The sequence below is a fragment of the Vipera ursinii genome (assembly GCF_947247035.1).
Source record: "Vipera ursinii genome assembly, chromosome: 1".
Lineage (NCBI taxonomy): Eukaryota > Metazoa > Chordata > Lepidosauria > Squamata > Viperidae > Vipera > Vipera ursinii.
The window spans coordinates 133,427,562-133,454,045 of record NC_139512.1 but is presented as its reverse complement, the minus strand read 5'-3'; the positions used below and the strand labels follow the sequence as shown (position 1 = coordinate 133,454,045).

Below are 26,484 nucleotides of genomic sequence, written 5' to 3'. Positions count from 1 at the left end.
AAATATATATAAATATTTTATTTTTCATTTCATTTGTTAATTTGAGTTTTGTTCCATTTGTTCCTCTTACTTTCAAGTTACAGCGTTCTATATATCATGACTGATACCAAGAGGGCCCATAGAATTTAGCCCTGTTGCAAACCATTGCTTTGATCAATTAAGGAAAGTTATGGGACAAAAAAAAGTTAAATTTATTGTTTTTTGCAGATCAAAAATGAACAATTTAGTATACGACATCTGACGTCAGGGAACTGGGAAGTTATAAAAATCTTGGCATATGACGAAAATACCCAAAAGATGTGAGCATTATTTTTCTTTGTCTGTTCAGGTAAAATATCTGTGTTATCAAGATAGATTCAATGTTATTGGTATAGCAATGTTAATTATGTTTCTTCTGTTATTAAATATTAATACTAGCCATAAACCATAAGTACAAATTATACTTAATCTCTTGATATATTCTAGGAACTTTTCCTGAATAATAAGGCTAGGCTGTAACAAATTCTACTTCAAAGTATTGATTGAAATAAGAAAATTCAAACACTGGGTTAGGCAACAGTATTTCCAAGTGGTCTTGCTTTAGAATCTTAAGTAATCAAATCATTATGATTTAAAAATTAAATACATTTTTACCTTTGGATCTCCCATTTTTAAAATCTGCTTACCTTCAAGAAGGAACATTTCTAGTTTTTCTTAGGTTGTAAATGGATGTGCTTCCAAGTACTGTTAACAGAAAGTGTTTCTCAGAAACTCCTGAAAAACGTCATTTATTGATAATTGCCTTTGTTAAGACATCAATCCTGCATTGCATAGAAATAAACCTTGTTGAATGTGAGGGAATTTATAAAGGATTTCATTTAAATATGTAGAAGTATTGAAATGTCTAATCCATTTTCCAATTTTAACAGATGTTTAGTTATTGGTGCCTAGTATGAGAATGAGGTAAAGTCTCTGTTGTCTTTTAATATCTCTGTTGTCTTTAATACAGACAAGATGGGTACTTTGAATACCTGCAATTTTTTTTCTCAGAACAAGATCAGTTGTTCTGCCTGATCATTAGTTAATTTGCTTCTCCTTCTTAAACTGGCAGAATTGAGGCAGACAATCTCTTCTGAACACAAAACAGCAAGACTAATGGTAAAACAAGTGTTTTAACCACTAATTAAGCTCCATCTGCATAGAGCATAGCATATGTGATAGTCCAATTTTATTTTTACAAAGCCAGGTATACTAATTCTTAGGTTTCCTTCTGAGGACACATTCTAGTCAACGTGAATGCTGAGGTAATTTTTTCATGATGATAAAAACCATATTATGGCCTCAAAAAATGAATTGGATATCTTATTCTGAAAGAGGAAAATAAGTCTAGAATTGCAAAGCTTCTTTGCTAATGAAAGATTAGGAACAATGTAAACAAATAAGCCAGCCTCAAGATGTTTTGTGGATAGCCACTTCAAACTATCTAATGGTAAGAATGAACCTGCCCTTGTCCTATATAACTGAAACCCTTAGGTCTGATGTTCATTATGTTTATTATCTACAGCAAATTAGTACATATTCACCTGAGCTGAAGGTATTTTTTTCTCATTTTGCCAGTTATTTTTTAAGTACTGAAAATTCACCAAGAGGAAGACAATTACATAGGTAAGCAGATCGAGCACATTATGATTCCTAAATGATTGACAAGGCTGTGTCTCTTTGTTTACAAAAAGCTATTAACTTAAATGTCAAAAGAGATCCCATGCATACCTTAGAAATTTTACATAAATCTGTGGGTTTATAAAAGAAACAAATTTCATAGGAACAATATATATTGTGACAGATAGATAATCACTCAAATACATCTTTCATAGTATAATACTAAGAAAGCCTAGTTAGCATTTTATATGCATTGGAAAATATCCAGGAAATAGAAGTAATAAAAATGAAAGTTATAGTCAATGTTGTTCTCTTGCATCATGAGCCTGGTATTCACAAACATGTATTTCCACATCCTCCATTCCCCACTGCATTCCTTTGCTAGAGAAAAATGTGGTAATACATAGGGAGGAAGTTTGAGAGAAGAAACAATGTAGTCCTGTCCAGTACAGGTAGTCCTCAACTTACAACTGTTTGTTTAGTGACCGTTTAAAGTTACAGTGGCACTGAAAAAAAATGACTTATGACTGTTTTTCATTCTTATGACCATAGTAGCATCCCCATGGTGACTTAATCAATATTCGGATGCTTGGCAATTGGTTCATATTTATGACGGTTGCAGTCATAAATGGGGTCATGGGTTCACCTTTTGCGACCTTCTGACAAACAAAGTCAATGGGAAAGCCAGATTCATTTAATAACTATGTTACTAACTTAACAACTGCAATGATTCACTTAACAACAGTGCCAAGAAAGGTTGTAAAATGTGTCAAAACTCACTTAACTGTCTTACATAGTAACATAAATTTTGAGGTCAATATTGGTTGTAAGTTGAGGACTTCTTGTAGTGTCTGAAATATTGACAATTAAAACCAAAGATTTTTTCCTGATAATAATATATTTGCAGTGAATATTAGCTGTAGGTTTTCTTGTGCTTGATCAATTTTTTTTACTGCCTTAGTGTATCAACAACTGAATTGCTGAATCGTCAATGTCTCTCATGCAATTTTATGAAAGATCTTTGTACATATTTTAATGCAAAGTTTAATCCTTCAATCAAGTATTTCATTCTACAGTGTAAGGGTAAGCCAGGCTCTCACTGTACAGTTATTACACTTATTTTTTAAAAAAATAAAATGTTTTTGAACATCAAAAAATTTATGTATCTCAGTGATAACTTTATTACAAATAAAAATAGTTTACATTATTATAATAGTTACAAAATCTCAACTGTGGCATTATATATTTGTTGTGTATATTACACATAAAAATTACCTTATTGGACAATTTAAATTTTGTACTAATTCAATCATTCCTATGATAGAATGCTCTATGAAATAATGAACCAATGGAGAGGGATCACTAGAAGTAATTGTGTAAAAGATGTACTAAACTTGTGTTCACTAGTTAATTAAACTATTTAGGAGGATATCACTCTTTTCTTCAATGTGCTCTCCTACTATGAAATTACACACAGCCAAAAGCCTGGATTGCTGCATGATTTCATTTGTCAATCAGTGACAGAAATAACATTCTTGGTATCATTAGTAAGAGGCCCAGGAAGGTTATGGAGGTTGAAGGAGAATGAACTACATATACAGATATTTATTTATTTACTTATTTATTACTACAGTTATTTCACAATCCACAGTTCTAAAGAAAAACATTTAGCTTGTATTCTGAACATTGGAGAGTGAAATACTATAAGAGGAGGAAGAGGAGGAGGAGGAGGAATAATAATAATAATAATAGGGCAGACTCTTTCACCAGTGTGTTCAAGTAGAAGCAAGGACGTTTTAATTTGAATTACTGCATTGAGCAGGGAGAGGACAGATTTGACAACCTGAAAGGCCCCTTTCCATGTCTATTATTCTACAAAATCAGGTATCTGCTTTACCAGGGCACTCTTATTTGTACATTGAATCAAAGCCACAAGAAGTTTGGATACATTTCTTCTGAGATTTCCATTCAGTTTTCTAATGGCCTCCAAATGACTTTGCAAAGTCTGAATGTTCCCTATTCTCTCTTTGATTTAATATTACCTGCAGGTACTCTGTGCTTTATATAATCAGGCTATTAATCGCTCTGTGTGTCAATTTCTCTGCTATGAAATTGAAATGATGAAGATAATAATGATCACACGTTTATTATTTCCCAGGAGATTATGCTTTTGCCTTGGCATTAATGGGATCATTCATGTGCTATGTATTAAAGCATGTGCAGTAGAAGTTTTGAAAACTATGTGTTAGAATAATGTATGTTCTGCTTTAGTTTTTTTAAGCTGAGAAATCCAAAGCTAGTTTCTTTTATTTATTTCCTCTGTGTGCCTGTCCTTCTGTGTTGTACAGGTCCTGGTGTTCCAATTGTCAGCCTGCACAGCACAATTAATCCTGAAAGTAAGTTATACCATTTCACTGGGGATTTTCTTGTGGGTTTTCTCCCTTTTAATTGAGACCTTCAGGAAATTAATTTCTAAACCTCATCTTAATTACAACTTGTGGGGGGGAACATGCATGTAAGCAATAAGAACAGAGTGAAATTAATACAGTAGCTATAATATATCAGGGATTTTTCAGGATGATTTTACATTAATAAGTACCCTTTATTTCCCATTAATGCTTACAATAATTAGATGGCACAGTGGCATAGCCTCTTTAAATAACTATGCAAATTGAGTTCCTATTACAATACTTCTTATATATGCTTTAAAATACTTTAAAGCTCTAATACAATTAGTTTGGATTAAGGAATTGTTTCTGAGTGCCAGTTATCTAATTCATCCTTTTTAATGATGTAAATATTATATGTGCTTAAATCTCTGTTTAAGCAACTCAAAACATTTATGTACACACATACAAGTAAGACACATATATAGTATACAAAGAAACACATACAGGTTTTCTATATAAGTAAGTTTTTCAAAATATGTTTTTGAAATACATCTTCAAAATATATTTCAGTACATTCTATGCAGACATGCTCTACTTGGATAATTCAATTCACTTTAACTGTGGAAATAATTCAATTTAAATGAATGTTCATATATGCATTTTGATTTAAAGAGCAATATTCTTTCCCATAATAGACAAAGCCAGTAAGTTATGCAATAAAATCATAGTTTTAGAAGTGAAAGAGTGTTGTGCTGAACCTTTGTCAAATTCTTGCCTGTAAAAATTCAGAGGAAAATATTTATTTATATAGAAAATTGTGGAAATATACATACATATATACATATATGTAAACTTGATCATCATTCCTATTAATGAAATAACAATATGATTGAATTTTAGTCAAATTATTGTATTTAAAACAGCTTAGTTGACACTGTGAAACTGCCTCTTAGATTATTCATTATTTCATTAAATTAAGATGTGGTTTACCAATTTAAAAATTTGTTTACCTAGCTATCCATATGCAAGTGATGCCCTTTTTTTAAAAAAAGCAAGTAATCCTTCAAACTGTAATTTTAAATTTCTTTTTAGAGATTTATAGATGAAGGATAATTTTGAATTAATGTGTATTTATAAATAGACAAATCAAAATCCACTAATATCATCTTGTTATTCAAAAACTGTCTTCCATTTTACTTAATTTGAGATATAATTTTAATAAAAGATGAATGATTTATACGATCTGAAGAGAAACCAGAGTATAATAATAATCATAAGCCAAATATAATTTTAATGTTAAAAGCACTTCCAGAGATCTGTGGAAGTTGCATCTCTCTTAACTTCATCTTTGACTAGTATTATCCTAGCATGTCCAAAAATAAAATGTTGCTAACTTTGTTTTTATACTTAGAATACACTTTTCTCTAACAAATAACTTCTATTGTACCTGATTCCTTTAGGTAAAAGCCAAATTGCATATGTGAAAGAAAATTATATGGTACATTGTTTGGATGCAGTATGGACTAAACCATTTGTTCTGCTGAGTTCACCTTTAAGACCATATATACAAAGCCAAAGACCTATAAAAAGGGCTGTATACATTAGATGTCATTTATAAGATTGAACATTGATTGAACGTGTGAAGATTATCCTTGCATTTAACAGAGCTTAGTAAAATCAATCACAGAAGAAAAATGCTGGTTCCATATAGTTAGGCATATGCATCTTTTAGTTTAGGGACTTCCAATTTTATTGGAAATGCAGGCTGAAACTACAGCTGTAGCTGCCAATGAATCTGGTCACAAAGGCTCAGTAATTAAAATCTAGTTGGGTCACATCTAAAGTATGGCAGGAAGTTTTGGCTTTACGTTCTCCAAGTGTTATAGTTCTTTTAAAACTAATTGAAAATATGAGTGAAATGTATCTATCTATATACAATATGCATGCTTATACAGTATATCCATATTTATTTTACTCTTTAAATGTGCCTTTCTAAAAATTGTTCTACAAAAATATGCATTGTATCTACCATAAAAATTGTATTTAAAAATTTCCATCCAATTAAGCATGCATGTACATTAGTTCCTTTTTTACCTTTTTTATTTTACAGAGTTTTATATTTTAGAAAACAACTCTGTTTTAGAAGAAGAAGTTTCAATGAGAAAAAAACTACAAACAGAAACTAGAATGCTTCACATTGATGACTATGGTAAATATACTAGCAAATTTTGGAAAAGGAAATATGTTTTCATATAGTATTTTTAATTCATCTTTCAAACTACCAGCCTTTAATGTTTTGCTCTTTTCTTAAAAGAACTTCCTTTACAGTTAACATTTCCGAAGGATTTCTCAGATCGAAATATGTATCCACTTCTCTTAATAGTGTAAGTATAACCTTGATATTATTAAAATTTGTGAAATTGATATATTGTTTATATGTTATATGGCCTCAAGAATGGCCATTTTAATTACAAAAATTAAAAGCTCACCCAGTAGTGACCTCTAAACCCTGTTGGGATGGCATCATATGTTCATCATGCAGCTATAATTTTTATTAAGGATCACATAAATGATTAAAAAACAGAAAACAGAAAAGATCTTTATTCTCAATTATGGCGGTTAGAGGAATTGTTTACAGTGTAATCCAAGATTGATCAATATTACCTTTCCTTGTCAAATTTTTGATTCTTTTCCATTTTCAAGGGTTTTTGTAGAATTGATACTGACATCTATAAACTGCAAATTTAGCTGGGATTGTATTATTCAACTGCCAAATCAGTCACGCCTTCAGCTTCTTTTTTTAATATTCCACTTGTAAACCATTGCCAGATTTTTATCTTTATCCACTTTCTCTTTGATCTTATTTCAGAAATTGATCATGCTGTTCTTTTCCTTGCCAGCATTCTGTTTTTACTATGTTGTTTTGATATTCATGTTTTGTTTCCTGCATATTCAGTAAGTTCCAATTAGTATCAATGCATGTGCTTGGCTGTCTTTTATATAATCAGCCAATGCGTACTTTTCTTCTTCAACCATTTGTTTAACTTGAACTAAACCTCTGCCTCCATTTCTGCAGGGCAGATATTATTATTATATTATTGAAACAATACCCCATATGATTGTTTCTAATACATTTAAAGGGTAGTGGTATGCAGTAGTTTTCAAATTTGGAACAACATTCTGTCCCTACCACAAGTACACTAATCATAAAACACTTCAAAAGTGGTGGAAGTATGTTTGTTTTGTACCTGTAAGACCAGTTTCAAACACAATGGACAGTCTGAACATTTCGGGAATGGTCAGAACAGCATCAGAACACACTTAACAAGGTCAGAACAACCTGCTTTGAGCTAAAAATGCTTAGAATCCAAAACATTTTCCCCACTCATACTGAAGATGTTAAACAAGTTCAAACCATATTCAAACAGTAAAAATGACATCTAGGCAATATTCACTTCATCCAAAATTCCTAATGGATTAATTAAGCCAATTTTAAATGAAATTTAGAGGTGGACACTTTCTGTATGTTATACTCTTTAATTTTTGTCTATTTTGGAATTGTAGAAGCATTACAGTTTCTGATTAAGAAAAAAGTAAACTGGCATAAATCACTCAAATAAGTTATTATTAACATCAAAAAACGATAAGAAGTAATCAAGATCCTCCTATCTTTTTTACAATTCTAACAAGAGTTTTCTCAGATGAGGGGAAATGAGGGGAAATGACTATGCAGTTCATTTTACAGGAAAGTGGCAATTTGAATAATGATGAAGGGATCATTTTTATACCTTCCAGCGCATACCGATACTATGTATTATACTAACATAAAATTGATGCTGTATTTTGTTTTTGTTTTACCTTCTGGGTAATTGTTACTGGTGCCTCATAAAACATATAGAATGCCATTAAAGGAGCCAAGGAAAATAAAATGAACTACTACATTAAAAAGATATCATGCTTTCTTAAAGAGAAGCTTTTTGGCTATTAAGTTATAATATTAGTGAATAGGTAATATATGAATGAGGAGAATGAGCAGAAGAGAATCTACTTTAAGATGTCTCTTCCTCTCTTTATAATATTGAACAGAAGGAGACGTTACCACTAACTATAGTTCTTATATGAAAGTGACTTCAGAGACACCCTTGGCATAACATAAAGATTTGGTTTCAAAATGATCTGTTTAATCAGTATTGGCACATTCACTGAGCAACAGTGATCTGCAAAATGAAAGTTATAATTTACTGTGTATTTATTTATTTACTAGGGATTTATTTATTCTCTAGAATTTTTAAACTGCACAGACTCATTTCTTATTGAAGTTTATACACCGAAGTAAGTAAATAAGTACATAAATAAACAATTCCAATAGAATTTGGACACTGTTATTGCTTTCTTGTTCTAAATGGGTAGAATAAAATGTAGAACAATTATGTAGCTTTCATGGCTGCCTGGCTGTGGACAAGTATATCTGTTTAATTGCCAATGAAATATCTTAGGATATAAATAAGGTTAACTACCTACTATTTCCTTCTTTGACCAAAAGAAATTCTCAATATATGACTTGTTTACCTGTAGGCCACTGAACTTATTTTCCTGATTCACATAACTACTTTTAGAAATCTTCTAATTTGTTTCATGTGTCAATAAATACTATCAAATACCCAGCTTAAACAAGTACTCTCAAAAAATTATACTAGAGTAAGAAATATAAATGCAATTATCCCACAAACAAACAGAGCTAAAGCAGCCTAAAATATTTGGAAATAAATCTGTTATAAAAAGCAAGCAAGATTTCCTGAGAACATTCTACAGATTAATATCTCAGTTCAGCAGCTTCATTAGATACTTTTTTTCTACATTGGATGGGAAATTTTCTCATTAAAAATGTTGGGATGTCAATTTCAATGATATTAAAGCTAGCATGCGGTGGTGGTGGAACCATTTAGAACACTTTGAGTTCAGTCTAGAAGCTCTCCAATTAAGCTGTTCTAATACGCCTTTAAAATAATTTTAATTAACATTTTATAAAACATTTAAAAGTGCACAAGAAGGAAAGGAAGGAAGGAAATTTATAAAATTATCTCTTATTTTAAATTATTAAAAAAATTCTCACTTTTCTCTATTATCTTTTTCCCCCTAATCATCAAAATCACAAATGCATTTTTTTGTTTCATGCAAAAAATCTATAAGGGTTTTCCAGTTGACCATAAATGTAGACCTTGTTTTTTTTCTAATTGAAGAAGTTAATTTAGTTATCTTCGCTTTTAATTTTATCAACTTCATCAACCATTCCTCTGTTGTAGGTAGTATCAGGTATTTCCATTTTTGAGCATAAAATAATTTTGTTCCAGTTGTCATATATAAAAACAAAGTTCCATTATTATTTTTCTGGTTGCTTATCCATTAGTCCCAAAAGAGTCTCTTGTTTCAGTTGTACTTTTAACTTTTAAGAATTTCTGAATTAATGCATGCATTTTTATCCAAAATGTTTTAGCCAGTGCTTTTTTTTGTAAAAAAAAAAAAAAAGGTGCCGGAACTCACACATGTCATACAACCCACCATGCCTACCCTACAAAGTTTACCTTTGTAGTTGGAAAAAAAAACCTTCAATTTTTAGTGTATCTAAAAGACTAGGATTTTGTTCAAGGTAAGTTAATACTATTAATATTACCATGCTTTAAATTACAAGAAGGCATTTTATTAATCTTTTGGGACATTTACCACTGGCATAGTTTAATGAGTGGAAATGTCAGCTTTCTATGTGGAATGAAATTGGCCCAATAAAACAAAATTTGGTTGCTTGTAAAAGATTGAATGATTGTTAAGAAGTTGTCAAACAAGATGGAAAAAATTACATTTGGAGTTTAATATACATATTGACTTGAAACAAATTAAAGTTGAAACTTTGTCAGTGAACAGATTACTTTCAATTTACTTTTAAGTTAAACCCAATTTAATAAATAGATCTGATTGAACCTCATACTGTAGGTCTACCTTTACATCTGACCAATACATAATTAATATATATTATTATTACTGTATTATTAATAATACCTCTAAATCACAAGACATTGGCTTTGTTCTTATTCTTCCCCTCTGCAGTTTGAATATAAAGTATAAAAGACTAAAAAGAGATTTTCATAGGCATCCCAGCCTTTGAACTACCCAAGGAACTGAAACAGCAAAGTTTTGTTGTTGGGCAAACTTTCTTCTCACTTTGCCTCTTTTTAACCTCACCCCACCTTCTGTAAAGGAAGGCAAAAGGCCCACTCACCCTCTCGTGAAAGATGGCCTCCATGGTTATGTGTCTCCCACTTCCACCATCGGCTTCTACACCACATGGTCCGACCCAGCCAATCAAACCACGCTCTGCCTGTGGTGCTCCAGTGCCTCATGGCTCCTCCTAGAGGAGGCAGACAGCGCTGGAGCAGACCCCACTCACACCTTACCACCAGCAGAGCATTTTCAAAAACAAACGATAGGAAAGGAAACAATAGGAAAAGAATGCAATTCTGAAAAATCCATCAAAAAAAGGTGCTGGAACTCTGTTCCAGTGTGTTCTATGACAAAAAAAGCGCCCTGGTTTTAGCTTTTTTTTTACATGTCAACTAAACATAATAAAAATGTCTCTTCATGTTGTTCACATTTCCAAAAAAGATTCAAGTACTTTTATATACAATTTATATGGCAACAAGCATCACAATTTATCTGGCAACAAACATCAACGATACATCATTATATAAACATTCCCTTTAAAGCTAGAACATAATGTAAATTTCAGTCCTTTCAACCACATATTTTTCCAGTGGTCTATTTGTGTATTATAACTAAAGCTTTTAGCTCTTTTTATGATACATTATTTCATTTCTTCTTCTTCTGTCTTATATTTCAATAAAAGTTAATAAGTTTTAGCAGTAACATGTTCATTATTATGCTGTAAATAATTCTAATTCAAATTAAATCTTACTCTGTGTAAAATCATAATATCTTTTATCCACTTTATTTTTTTCTTTTAATTGTACGTAAGAAATTGACAAGAACATCCCTCAGTTATTGAATCATCTTTTGATTTCATTTTACAATCCCGTTGAAAAATTCTAGTACATCTCTGTAGAGTAACCAATTGTGTTTACTCATCATTTCTCATCCATAAAATACATCTTGTGCTGATAAGCTCTTCTAATACCATTGAAATATTATTTCTAAGCACTCTTCCAATTATAGCAGCTATATTTTAAACTACCTATGGCTTATAAATGTTTTTCAAACACAAACTCATATTTTAGCATTATGTGTGAATTGGTTATTATCATATAAATTGGTTTGCTTAATTCCAGCTATTATAGCTTATTCTTATGTGTTTCTTATTCATCAAATCAAATGAAAATTAAAAAAATAGGGCTTAGCCTTAGATGTGAATATATCCAGTTTTTCAACCTAGAACATGCAATAATATGAATAATATAATAGAAAGTGACAGATGCTATACTGTTAAGTAACAAGTTCAGCCATGTGGTCCCTCCAAACTAAATAAAGACAATTTGTGAATTATTAATATCCTTAAAAATAGTTGCATTGGGAACACAACAGAGCACTTACTGCCATTATTTTTTTGGGGGGGGCAGGTATAGCTCCCAGTAACAGGGCTCCAGATAACTTAAGAAGATGCTGTGCTTGCAACATAGTGTAGCTATGTAAATGGATAGTATTCTAAAAGAAAAGATAAATTTGCAAGATGGTTTCCTTTGAAATTTGGTAATTTTATCTCTAATATTAAAAAGAGGCCTTCATTCTGGGTGGACAGACAATGGCTAAAATGATGATGATAATGATCATAAGTCTACTTGGTTCATTTTCATAGTTTCAGCAAAATAAATAGGCACTGGATTGCTTCAACTATGAGTTGATTATTCACTTACACATGAATAGAAGAAAATATACAGTGCATTCAGAAAATATTCAGACCCCCTTCACTTTTGTCAATTTTGTTATGCTGCAGCCTGATTTTACAGTTGTTGAAATTCATTTTCATCATTAATCTACACTTAACACCCCATAATGACAAAGTGAAAACAGAATTTTAGAAATGTGTGTAAATTTATTAAAAAGAAAAAAAACTGAAATATCACATTGGCATAAATATTCAGACCCTTCTCTAAGTACTTTGTAGAAGTCTTTTTGGGTATAACACAACAACTTTGCATACCTGGATTGCAGGATTTTCTGCCATTCTTCCTTGCAAATCCTCTCAAGCTCGGTCAGATTGGATGGCCACAATTGGTGGACAGCCATTTTCTTTCTTTCTTTCTTTCTTTCTTTCTTTCTTTCTTTCTTTCTTTCTTTCTTTCTTTCTTTCTTTCTTTCTTTCTTTCCTTCCTTCCTTCCTTCCTTCCTTCCTTCTTTCTTTCTTTTTCTTTCTTTCTTTCTTAGAAAATTTTATCAATTTTCTAGTTTTACACTTAAATATTTGAAAAGCAATGTGGTGGATGGGTTGGTCAATAATTCAATAACATACAAATATCTTTAGTACAGATCTCAAACTCTTACATTAAATGTTTCCTCTTTTCCCCTTAGTATTTACTGTCTCATATTTAAATTAATACAATTCTTATTATATCAATTAAATAAAAATAACTTTCTTACATTTATCAATAATTTTTAGTTTATACATGTCTAGTTGTTTTAACATTCAGTCTTTTTAGACAATGTCCTGGTTACTTTTTACCATTTTTTAATTTCCCATTAATATTTAAATTTAACGTTTGATATAAATAATTTCCAAATTTTAAATAATCCCAATTCCCCTTATCACAATTCATCACAAGATCTAATGTTCAGGATACAGCCTAGTGATGAGCCATATTGCTATGGCTGGTCTTTCGTCTGCCGGTTTGGAGGGCTGCCCAGTCTGAGATCCTGGGCACTGTGGAACAGGTTTTCATTGAGAATAAGTTTATGTTTATTTTTTATTTTTATTTATTTTAATTCCGTTTATATCCCGCCCTTCTCCGAAGACTCAGGGCGGCTTACAAGCTTAGCAGTAGCCTTCATTCTATGTATATGCCTGCTTATTAGGGCTTTCATACACCCCCCAAGCGGCATTATTACAAAGTCAGCTTAATTGCCCCCAACAATCTGGGTCCTCATTTTACCTACCTCGGAAGGATGGAAGGCTGAGTCAACCTTGAGCCTGGTGGGATGCGAACCTGCACTAATTGCAGGCAGCTGGTGTTACTTAAGGAGGCATTAGCCCACTGCTCCACCAAGGCTCAATGTTTATGTTTATTGGACTTATATACCACCCTTCTCCCGTAGGACTCAGGGCGGTTCACAAGGTATTTAAAATAACAATACAAATTACAAAAGTTAAGAACAATTAAAATAATTAAATTTAGTCCTTGAATAAAATAAAACCCGTTAAACTCCAATTAAAACCCAATTAAAATATCACTGTACTTTGCTCCATTAAGCTTTCCCTAAATCCTGACTCGTCTTCCAATCCCTGCTGCTGAAAAACACCCTCACAGCATGATACTGCCACTACCATACTTCACTGTTGGGATGATAATGTGCAGCTGATGAGAGGTGCCTGGTGTCCTCCAGACATAATGTTTAGAATTGAGGCCAAACAGTTCAATCTTGGTTTCATCAGACCAGAGAATTTTGTTCCTCACAGGCTGAGAGTCCTTCAGGTACTTTTTTTGCAAACTCCAAGCAGACTTTCATGTGTTTTGCACTGAGGAGAAGCTTCCATTTAGCCACTCTGTCATAAAGCCCAGATCGGTGGAGGGCTACGATGATGATGATGATAACAACAACAACAACAACTTTATTGCCACTTTGATTGTACACCAATCAGCATACATCAAATTGAAATTTCATTGCATACAGCTCTCAAAGGGTCACCACCTCTGATATACACTCTTTGTTCGTGGCCAGCTCAAGTTTCAGAACGTCCATTTTAGTCTTTAGGGAGTGAACGATGGTAAACAGGACAGATGGAAACGGAGCTCCATGTGAATTAGACCTCAAATTAGCTTGTATCCTTATCATTCTGGAACTCTGTCCCACATCCACAGAGAATCTCTCGAGCTCAGTCAGAGTGACCATTGGGTTCTTGGTCACCTCTCTTACTAAGGCCCTTCTCCCATGATTGTTCAGTTTAATTGGGTGACCAGCTCTTGGAAGAGTCCTGGTTGTACCAAACATCTTCCATTTGAGAGTTATGGAGGGCACTGTGCTTTTAGGAACCTTCAGTATAGCAGAAATTTTATTGTAGCCTTCCTCAGATCTGTCTCTGAACTCTTCAAGCAGTTCCTTTGACCTCATAGTTTTTGGTCTGCTGCAGTGTGCATTTTCAGCTGTGAGGCCTGAAAGAGAGGTGTGTGCCTTTCTAAATCATGTCCAATCAATTTAATTTACCACAGGTCGACTCCAATCAAGCTGTAGAAACATGGCAGTAACAAGAGATATGGGAGGCACCTGAGCTAAATTTCAAGTTTGCAAAGGGTCTGAATACTTATGCCAATGTGATTTCATTTTTTTTCTTTTTAATTAAATTTATAGACATTTTCTTTTTAATTAAATTTATAGACATTTCTAAAAATTCAGTTTTCATTTGCCTTTATGGGATACTGAGTGTAGATTAATAAGAAAAAAAAATGAATTGAATTTCAACAACTGTAGAATCAGGTTGCGGCATAACAAATTTGACAAAAGTGAACGGGGTCTGAGCACTTTCTGAATGCCCTGTATGTAGCTTAGGGATGAACAGAGGAGAAGATCAGGGGATCATCAAATCCAACATGGTTGGTGCCTGTAATGCTGAACAATGCTTTAGTAGTAATCTGAACTAATTGTGATATTTGCTTAATGCCCTCATTGGAAGCAATCCTCTGACGACTACAGGTAGTCCTCAACTTAAAACCATTCATTTAGTGACTGTTTGAAATTACAATGGTGCTGAAAAAAGTGATTTATGTCTGTTTCACACTTACAACCATTGCAGCATCCCCATGGTCACCTGATCAAAATTCAGATGCTTGGCATGTAATTATAACAGTTGCAATGACCCAGGGTCATATGATCACTTTTTACAACCCTGTGAGAAGCAAAGTCAATGGAGAAGTCAACTGCAGTGATTTTCTTAACTAGCAAGGTTATAAAATAGGACAAAACTCACTTAACAATGCTTAGCAATGGAAATTTTGGGCTCAGTTGTGGTCATAAGTTAAGGACTACATGTATTCAGGTCTTTTCCCTAGTGATGGTACAGTTATGTGATGTTCATATTTATTTCCCAAATAAAGATATTGTAGGCTATACAAAAAAAAAGAATAACACATTTGAAAGAGGGAAGTAGAAACAAACCTATATGCTTGTTTCAATTTATATGTGATTTGGTTATTTTTCTCTAATTATCTATTAATTAGACAAATTGTTCCAGACTTACACTAATACAAAGTAAATATGTTAGAGTAAGAAAAAAAACCCACTGTAGAGTCCACTTACAGTATTTTTCTTGTCAAAGTGTAAACATTTTCTGTGTAGAGACTACATTTAGAAATTCTGTCAGCCAAACATTGGTGACCAGTATTAGCGAAAGTGTGACAATAACATAATGCAAGAATAACTCCAAACTTCTGAGCAACTAAATGGCAGAGAGTACTATTTTAAAAATAAAAGTAGGATTATAAGTGAATATTACTAATTTGACTAACTTAGTAGCTTTAATTTTTAGTTGAGGGCATGAAGTTAATCATTCACACACAAACACAACACATACGCATACTTTATTTTTACGAAAGGGGTTTGCTTTTTTTTTTCCTGAGACAACTATTGTATGCTCATTTCTGTTTTTCTCAAACATTGAACTGTTTCCAAACTTCCTGGCCCACCTCTACCTTTTCAGTGATGCCTTTTCACATTAACAGAAGTTATTCTTAGAAATCTCTTCACAAAATAATGAAAAGTCAATAAAAGAAAATCTGTCAAGAAAGGCCTGATTTAATTTGCCTTGGATCTTTCAGAAGAGCAAGAGGTAGTAATCCTCAATCCAATTGGCCAGGAGCTCTACCCTGAAACTGTCAAATTAGTCTCTTTGTATAATTAAAAAGAAAATCAAAAGTATCTAAGAATACAGAAATAGTTTCTGTATGTGATATTTGTATCCTGGATGAATATAACTTTCCTAGGGGGAAAAAAACCCCTGCACATCTGCATACTTTGTGAAAAATATACAAACAGTGACCATTTCCTCCTTTTTATCAGCAAAAATGAAAAGAAAAAGATATCACTATTTGGACATCACCTAGCTTTATTTTTTAAAGAAAGAATGTAATTTAAAACTACTGTATGTTTGTTTCTTTTTATTTTTTACAACCCAGTGGGCATTTAGAAATAACAGTTTGATAAATGTATGCGCCACCTGACTTTCAATGACTCTGAATTATGTAAAAGGAGTCAGGATTCTGCCTGTCCATCAACATGGTAACTCTCCAAACATTGAAGAGAACAAGGCCAAATTTTATGTGCAAGAAGATGCTGCCAAACGAAAGATTGTGTTTCAAATTGAAATTGATCCAATTGGGGACTCCTGAGAAGAAAAGAATGACCCCTAGGGAAGTCTCTAGGAAAATTGACAACTGTCCATTTTAAGTCCCCCCCCCCTTTTTTTTTACATCGTCTTTCCTAATCACACGATTCAAAATGAGCCAAGTATTAAGAGGCTGAAAAGAATTCCAGAGACCATGTTTTGCATGCTGTCTTATGCTGTTTGTAAGCAAACTCAACATCTTTGTAGTTCTATCATTAAACATTACTTAACAAAAATGTGAATAGAATTGCCAAACATTGAGTAATAATTACAAACAAGTATAAACAGAAATTGGCTGTAGAGTAATTTTGTGTAGCATTTGGATGAGGTGGGTGACTAATACTTCAAAAGAGAAAGATAATGAGAACAATAACAATAATGGAACATAGGTTTGACCAGTGAGATGAAATTGAAATAAACAAGCTAGAATTGAACAGAGAGAAATATCAACCTGCATCAAGGTAGGAAATGATAAAAGTACAATACTTATAAAAAATATTGAGACTTGGCTTAGCAGTAAAATATGAGAAAGGGGTCTGAGAGTCCTGGCCGACCACAATTTAAACCTGAGCCAGAAATGTGATGCATTTGCTAAAAAAGACAAATGCCATCTTGGATGTGATTAAAAAAGAGTATGTTTGCTCATAAGTGCTTAGAAGTAAAATAAGTGTAATTTTGCTACACTGTCGTATTTTTAAAAATAGAATTAAAAATAACCCAACAGCAGCATTAAGAGACTGGGCTTAAGTATACTTGATGCACAATTTGCTATTTAAATTTGCTTTTGAAGTGTGTTGTTATAGAAGATAAGATAAATGCAAACAAAAAGCCACTCTCAAAATATGCAAGCAAGACTTGAAAACATACTAAAATAAAAATCTCCCCAGGATGATATGACCAGGTGATAACATCATTAGATTTTTTATTTTTATTTTTTGGCCTCCAGAATTTCCATATTCTGGACTAGAAAAATACAGTGAAAAAGTTGTTTGAGAAGACAGCTTCAAAGGCTGTAATCGTATTAATTGGAAAGCACAAAGAGAAAAACGTTTATGTGCTGAGTGGTAGTTCTTTTAAAATTTTCTGGGGAAAAAATCTAAGGAAACTAGAGAGGCTGAATTTTTCCTTTGACTTGTAAGAATCAGAAACTAGCTGCCCGATAAATAATTACATTTCTTTAAGGTACAGTTAAAATGTATTTGTGTCAGTGGCAAGGAAATGTTTTAATTCTGATGTGAGGGATTAGCAATACAATTTAATGGAGCTGTAACAACTGTGTAGTATTAGAAATATGAGTCTCATTGTAGCCTTCATTATAACATTGTGCTATGGAATACTTGTTTATCTTTCGATCAACATTTGTGTCTTTATCATTGTTGGTAAGATTCAGTGGTGGGATTCAAATATGTGAACAACCAGTTCTCTGTATGGGTGCCGCTTCTGGAAGTCCATTCTGGGCTTCGGCAACAAAAAAATTAGCTACCGGTTCTGCCAAACTGGTGCAAACTGGCTGAATCCCATCACTGGCAAGATTGTAGTTCATGGATGAACAAATTATGGATAACAAATGTTTCCGGTGATACCTCTGTGAAAAAACAGACTGCTGGATTTTCCCCCAAAGATGCTTACAGTGACAGCATTCAAGAGGAACAACAAAAATAAGAGGATGACTCAAGGAAGCAGCTAATGGTATAGTTGCCTAAAATTGCAGTTTTTAAAGAAGATGTTTGCCAGCAGTGACCCATCCTGTGTTTGCTCTTCTTTGATGGGTCATCATTTTCTTGCATGGATTTTTTTCCTCCCCAGAAGACATAATTAAAGCTTCTACATAGGAATTGTGAGCCACTTCAAAAGCAGTTGCAGGTCTCTGTACTCTGTACCAACTAAGAAGTGGTTTAGATGAAACTACAGGTAGTCCTCAACTTAAGACCACAGTTGAGCCCAAAATTTCCATTGTTAAGCAAAACAGTTTTGCCCCCATTTTATGATTATTTTAACCTCAACTGTTTAAGTGAATCACTGCAGTTGTTAAGTGAACATGTGATCATTAAATGAATCCAGCTTCCCCCATTGACTTTGCTTGTCAGAAGCCAGCTGGGAAGATGACATATGGTGATCACATGATCCCAGGACAGTGCAACTGCAATAAATACATGCCAGTTTCCAAGAGCCTGGATTTTGAACAGATGACCATGAGGATGCTGCAATGGTTGTAAGTATGAAAAATGGTCATGTCACTTTTTTCAGTGCTGCTGTAACTTTGAACAGTCACTAAACAAATGGTTGTAAGTTGAGGACTATCAGTACTACAGAGCTAATGTTGGTGTTTGTTTTTGAGACATTGGTTCAAGTTTCCCATTGAAGGCAACTTCTGTTCATTCTTGTTCTGAGATGTAAATGGTCTATCGAATTGTTGAACCACTTTCAGAGCATGGTGGTTCCTGCTCCATAGCTACCCTGACCTCATGTAAAAACCTCCTAGAAGTCCAGGGGAGGGGAGAAGAATACTATTTTAAACTTCCAAAAAACCATAAAAATCTAGCTTTTCTCCTAAAGATTGGGCTGAGTTGAATAAGGGGGTTAGGAGTATGTGGTGGTGTATGCTGTGGTGTCTTATTGGAAAGGGTATGGTATATTTTATATTGATTTTACTGGTTTTGTTCTTTGTTTAGGATTTTTGAGATATGGGGCCATATAACCTCTATACATAAATAACTAATTACTCCTTGTTCTGAACATTTTTAAGCTGGCAGAAGCAAATATCATAGAGCACATTGATTGTTCACTACCCAAATTCATTTGAATGGGCAATAAACAAATCTTATAAAATAATGAGGTAAATATTGATCCATGAGTTTTGAAATGAACAATGCAAGTGGGGGTAATCTCAAGCTAATCAAAAATTCATCTTATTGGAAAGAAATTGGCATGGGGTTCTATTGCTTTTATGTGCTTTGACCTACAAGTTACACCTACAAAACCTACAAGTTTTAGATAAGCATTCTATCATCAAGACAAAAGTAGGTTTATACATTTCAAAAGTACAGGATTCAACCATCCCAACATTCAGGCCCTTACTTGAACCATGCCCTATGTTCATCAACTGCAATCAATACAAGAGAGTTATTTGCTCCACCCTAATAAAATAAACATCATTAATAACATGCCTACTCAGTGTGTTTTTGCCAATCAATCAGCTTCTTAGGAGCCAGTGTTTCTACTTGTGCTTCTAGCCTACTGCAGCTACTGCAAAATATATTTATTGGTTTTCTGATGACATCCATAGAACGTTCAATTGTGACAAATTAGAAAACTATATTATGCATGCCGCATTCTTAAATACAAAGCAAGGAGAAATCGTAGTTGATTCAAAACAGGCTATATTGAAAAGTTTTCTTTGGAATACGTCAATGAAGATTCTCCATTATATAGGTAGAGTTGTCTAGAAGTTGAGTCATGGCAACTTTACATATTTTCTTATTGCTTTGAGACATTTTACTGTCCATACAAGCAGATTCTTCAGTCTGAACAAGTTGGTTAGGAGAATCTGAGTAGAGTAGAATCCAAGTAGAATTTGGGATTGGTGTGGAAGTACCCCTAAGAATTTTAGGAGTTGGCACATTCTAACACCTCTCTGACTACTCTGATTCCCCTAACCAATTTTTTAAGGCTGAATAAGCAGCTTGGATGGGCAGCAAAATGTCTCAAATCAACAAAAAGATAAGTCCAGTTGCCATGATTCAACTTCCAAGACGTTCCTTCAGAAAGTATATAGCATTGGATTGCTAATCCAGTAAGCAAATGTGAACTGATGATGGGGTCACTTTAGTCATAATTATTACTATGACTCTGTATATCTGGTATTGAGTAACAACTAAGGCAGTGTTGCTGCTCCATGAACTCTGTGTTGCAAAAGATTTTACTGGCTAGAATCTTAATTTTCCCTTCACTGGCATCAGACTGATAGTTGGTTTATATAACCTAAAGACTTTTTGTGTTGTTTACTGTGGTTGAATTGAAGGATGAATTTTGAAAGTATCATTTAGTAATACAGTATTAAATACCTAGTTTTTTTTCCATCTACACATATATTAATCTGTTTAAAGCTCACCTTTTCCAAACTATATTGTATACATGGTAACATAGAGTGTAGAGAGCAGGAGGGATACTGTGATTGTTTAAGAATTGTTTTGTCTCTTCTTGGTTGCAAATTTCAGTTTTCAAATCTTTTATTTTCTTTTATTTTCCTCCTTAATATTATTACAATAAGATTATTATGACCAGTTCCTCCCATATTCTTTAAAATGTCAATTAAATGTTATCCATTTGTTGTTTATTATTCTTTATAAGAATATTCTTTCTTTTATTTTCCTTCTGTGGAAAACATACATGTTTTCTTATATCTATCCATCAGTCTTGATATATACAAAGGGAAAAATGTGGTCCAGGACTAACACTAGGCAATATTTGTTACCTAAGGCAAAATATATTGTCTTCTGAAACCACAGGAGAAATGATCCTAGTGTCTTATGACTTCTGATATCAAAATAAAAGTTTATTTTGAAAATTTAACAACTCAAGTAATGCTGTCTCATTTTTCCCTTATAGCTAAGAAATGAGGGACTACACTGTTAGAAACAGAGAGTACCAATTAAAGTCCATCATTTTGCTCTGTAATTGCTATCTTTCCTTTGTTTAAAAGCTACACTGGCAGAATTGAATTATACCAAATCCTTTTCTCACTATAAGTTCATAAAGCATTCATAATTAGTATCTTCAGGCACAGACTTGGAAATGTCACCTTTGTGGGGCAACTTTGTCATATTAGGAGTAAGCTTTCCTGAAATCATGGGGGCTTAATTTATATTATATACATAGACTCTGATTTTAGTTAGAGATTATGCTCTCAAACTACACTTATAATCATAAATTCATTTTAGTGATATTTTAAAATACTTCATTTAAGAAATTTGTCATCCTCTATGCCAGAAATCTGTCTTATTTAACCATTTGATAAAACCACTGGGTGAATTAATCCAACATAGGGACTCACTGGAGAAGAGCCTAATGCTGGGAAAGATTGAGGGCAATAGAAGAAAGGGACGACAGAGAATGAGGTGGCTGGATGGAGTCACTGAAGCAGTAGGCGTGAGCTTAAATGGACTCTAGAAGATGGTAGAGGACAGGAAGGCCTGGAGGAATGTTGTCCATAGGGTCGCGATGGGTCGGACACGACTTTGCAGCTAACATGTTGATGATATCCAGTTTTATATCTCTTTAGCTTCAGAAAATGTAATGGATGTGCTGGTATATGGAGGCCTTCAAACTTTGAAGCAGGATAAGACAGAAATCTTTCAGAATACAGTATGCTGTTTATTCTGGAACCATCAGGTTTGTTAGAAGCTTTGACTCTGGATGGGTTTGTACTCCCTCTCAGCGAATCCATGATCTAGAGATTGTTACGCATCATAGCTCTTATTCAGACAATGGAGGTTAGGGCCATGGTTACTCTATTCAGTTTTGGTGGTACACAAGATACAACTGTTCTTCGAACTCAGTGCTTTGGTTACTACAATTCTCTCTTCTTGGGGTTACCTTTGAAGGTGATTTTGAAACTTAAATTGGTACTGAACATGCTGCCCCATGTACTCATAAGCAAAAGTCAATTCATTAGAATAACATTATGGAATAATCCATCCCTCAATACAAGGATAGTGCTGTACCTGTTGATAAGAAGGAAAGAGATTAAATCTTGTTTAACTAGGCTTTCAGATTATAATTCATTGCCCAATATTTTCTGCCAAATATTACCAACTTGAGAGGTTATCAGTTTAAGCCTTTTCACATTGTCTGATCTTGGAGTGTTTTATTTTTGTGAGTTTTATGATTAGGGTAGCATTGAAATCCTGCTAAATCAATCAATAAATGAGAAAAAAATAAGATACAGGCAGTGCTCAACATATGATCACAATTGAACCCAAAATTTTTGTTGCTAAGTGAAACATTTGTTAAGTGAATTTTGCTCCATTTTATGACATTTTGTGCCACAGTTGTTAAGTGAATCACTGCAGTTGTGAAATTAATAAATGGTTGTTAAGTGAATCTATTTTCCATATTGACTTTGCTTTGTCAGAAGGTCATAAAAGGGGATCACATGACCCTTGGACACTGCAGCTGTCATAAATCTGAGTCAGTTGCCGAGAATTTGAATTTTGATCATGTGACTATGGGGATGCTGCAGTAGTCGTAAGTGTCTTTGTAACTTTGAACATGAACTGTTCATGAAATGAACTGTTGTAAGTCGAGGACTTACCTGTATTTGTCTTGTAAAATGACAAGGAGAGCTGATAAATTATGTCAATTAATTGTAGTAGTTCAAAATTTATCAACCTCAATCTTTATTTGTCTTCGTGCTTCCATCCACTTTTTTCATAGATATTTTCCTTACAGTAAATGTCCTTATAATGCACAAGAAAGTTTACATTTATTTTAACTCTACTGGAATGAGATATTTTATACTATTGTTTCCTAGATTTCTCTGCTGCTTGATATTTATTGTTTAGAGAAAAATAATAAACCTTCTTTCTGCAAACCAATGTTTCACTGTCTTTAGGGAGGGGGAGGAAATGCTGTTAATAACAAAAAAATAGACAAAAAAAATAGAACTAAAGTGCTTACCCATGCCAGAATATCATTCCCAGCTACAAAATTTATATATATATATATATATATATATATATATATATATATATATATATATATATATATATATATATATATATGTGTGTGTGTGTGTGTGTGTGTGTGTGTGTGTGTGTGTGTGTGTGTGTGTGTGTGTGTGTATATATATATATATATATATATATATATATATATATATATATATATATATATATATATGTTTTCGTAGATTCTCGCGGGTGTCTGTATGTGTAGATCTAGAGTCTCGGGTTTCTTCCCGCATTCCTTTCATCTTCAGAAAGTTGTGGCGACGTTTCGACGAAATCCCATCCGTCATCATCAGGCCGGAGTGTTCCTCCTGCTGCTTCCAGGAGCAATGCGTGGTCTGGCTGTTCCTTTCCTTCCAACTGCCGGTGGGGCTGTGTTCTGACTGGGTGGAGGCGTGGCTGCTTTCTGATTGGGTGGGGGTGTCCTCCGATTGGGTGGAGGCGTGGTTGTCTTCTGATTGAGTGGAGGCGTGGCTGTCTTCTGATTGGGTGGATGCGTGGTTGTCTTCTGATTGGTTGGAGGCGTGGCTGTCTTCTGATTGGGTGGGGTGTGTTCTGAATGGGTGGGGTTTTTTGTTGTGTTGTAATATCCTGAGTGTTGTGATTTGGTGTCCTGAGGAGTGGGCTGTGTAGTGGCCTCCAGAGCTTTGGTTTGGCTCCGAGTTCGAGGACCTGCTATGTATCTCTGGTATGGGTCAGTCAGGTTCGTGTGTGCGTTCTTCTGCTTGGGTGATGGCACTTTTGCTTGACTTGTTCTGTCTTCTGTGTGGGGGAGATTTTGTTCTGGGTGTGGATGAGTCTTGCTGGGGCTGGTGGCATTTGGGGTTGTTTGTTGGTTTTTTAAATCCTTGTTTGCTGAAATTCGTTTCTCTATCAATGCTGGTTTCCAAATGTCATGTAGGCGGGAGGTGTCGTCTCGCTTGTTCATACTGTCTGGGTGTTTTTCTATTTCAATGGCTTCTCTGATTATTCTGCTATTGAGATGTTCTATTTTGGCTATTGTTTTTGTACCTTCAAAATTGATGTTGTGTCCCGTAGTGTTTATGTGTTGTACTAGTGAAGATGTGTGATCTTTCTTCTGTACTGAGTTCTTATGTTCTTCTACACGTACCTCTATTCTTCTGTTAGTCTGTCCGATGTATGTTGCTGGACAGGAGGCGCATGGGATTTGGTATATGCCCTGGTTTTCCAGTTCTATTTTGTCTTTGGGATTTCTCAGGATGGTTGATATCTTTCTGTCAGTGTTAAATGCGGTTTTGATGTTATGTTTGCATAGTACTTTACTGATTTTGTCGGTTGTTCCTTTTATGTAGGGCAAGATGGCTCGTCCGTTGTTCTGTTCTTCTTCTTGGATGTTTTTCTGTTTCGGAGTCCCCTGCTGAATCATATTGGTGATTTTGTTTTTTTGAAACTTGTTTGCTGTCAATATGTCTGTCAGGGTGTGTAGTTCTGTTTGTATATGTGTTTTATCTGCAAGGCGTCTGGTTCTTGTTATTAGTGTTTTGGCTACTGAATTTATTTGTGCTGGGTGATGATGTGATTGCGCATTGAGGTAACGGTTGGTGTGCGTTTTCTTTCGGTAGACTGTGTGTCCTAGGGTGCCGTTTTGTTTTTTGTATATAAGTACATCCAGGAAAGGTAACTGGTTGTTTGTTTCAATCTCCATGGTGAATTTTATTTTGGGATGTAGGCTGTTCAGGTGTGTTAGGAAGTTTTCTAGCTCCTTTCTTCCGTGGGGCCAGATCACGAAGGTGTCATCCACATATCTGAGCCACAGTTTTGGTTTGTTTGTAGTCTTTTCCAGAGCGTTAGTTTCAAATTCTTCCATGAAAAGGTTGGCGATAACTGGTGATAGAGGGGATCCCATTGGTGCGCCTTCTATTTGTTTGTATCTCTGGCCTCTGTGTATGAAGTATGTGTTTGATAAGCAGTGTTCTGCTAGTTCTATAATATGGTTTGGTGGTTGGTATTTGCTTCTTATTGTTGATAGAGCTTCTTGGACTGGCACCTGGGTGAATAGTGATACCACATCGAAGCTGACTAGCAAGTCTTTTTGGTCTATCTGTAGATTTTTCACTAATTCTATAAAGTGGTATGAGTTTTGGACATATGAAGCTGCCATTTCTGCTTGAGGTTGTAGTTGTTTTGCTAGGTATTTAGCTAAGTTTTGTAGTGGTGAGCCTATAGAACTTACTATGGGTCTTAGTGGGATTCCATCTTTGTGTATTTTGGGGAGGCCATATAGTTTTGGGCATCTGGATGACTTCTCCCTGGGAATGATTGTTTGTTGGATTTCTTGGCTTATAGAAGTTGATTTTATCTTTTTCTTGGTGGTCTTTTCTAGATAGGTTGTGGGATCTGTATATATAGGTTTGTATGTAGTTTCTTTGAGTAAGTTGGACAGTTTCTCTTCATAGTCTGATGTGTCCATTACCACTGTAGCATTGCCTTTATCTGCTGGTAGTATGATTATGCTGTTGTCTTTTCTTAGGTTTTGCAATGCTACTTGTTCTTCTTTTGTTAGGTTGCTTTTGGGTGGTTTGCTTGTGCATAGGATGTGGGTGACTTCATGTCTGACTTGGTCTGCTTCATCTGCATTGAGTTTAGTTAAGCTGGTTTCAACTCCACATATGATGGTTTCTGTTGCACCAAAGAAAATTCCCACAGAAACCATCATATGTGGAGTTGAAACCAGCTTAACTAAACTCAATGCAGATGAAGCAGACCAAGTCAGACATGAAGTCACCCACATCCTATGCACAAGCAAACCACCCAAAAGCAACCTAACAAAAGAAGAACAAGTAGCATTGCAAAACCTAAGAAAAGACAACAGCATAATCATACTACCAGCAGATAAAGGCAATGCTACAGTGGTAATGGACACATCAGACTATGAAGAGAAACTGTCCAACTTACTCAAAGAAACTACATACAAACCTATATATACAGATCCCACAACCTATCTAGAAAAGACCACCAAGAAAAAGATAAAATCAACTTCTATAAGCCAAGAAATCCAACAAACAATCATTCCCAGGGAGAAGTCATCCAGATGCCCAAAACTATATGGCCTCCCCAAAATACACAAAGATGGAATCCCACTAAGACCCATAGTAAGTTCTATAGGCTCACC

General features: G+C 34.1%; 1 protein-coding gene across 5 annotated transcripts in view; it reads left to right on the top strand.

Annotated features, from left to right (window-relative positions):
• DPP10 (dipeptidyl peptidase like 10) overlaps positions 1 to 26,484 on the top strand; it is a 382,740-nt gene that overhangs the window by 326,062 nt on the left and 30,194 nt on the right. For all 5 annotated transcript variants that reach the window (XR_014493003.1, XM_083366998.1, XM_083366996.1 and 2 more), the window contains exons 14-19: positions 208 to 299; positions 1,597 to 1,644; positions 2,600 to 2,721; positions 3,987 to 4,034; positions 6,139 to 6,237; positions 6,343 to 6,412. Coding sequence is in view for 4 of the 5 variants with exons in the window: in XM_083366998.1 (XP_083223124.1) it covers positions 208 to 299; positions 1,597 to 1,644; positions 2,600 to 2,721; positions 3,987 to 4,034; positions 6,139 to 6,237; positions 6,343 to 6,412 (479 nt within the window). In the remaining variant the exon portion in view is untranslated. The remainder of the gene's footprint in view (positions 1 to 207; positions 300 to 1,596; positions 1,645 to 2,599; positions 2,722 to 3,986; positions 4,035 to 6,138; positions 6,238 to 6,342; positions 6,413 to 26,484) is intronic.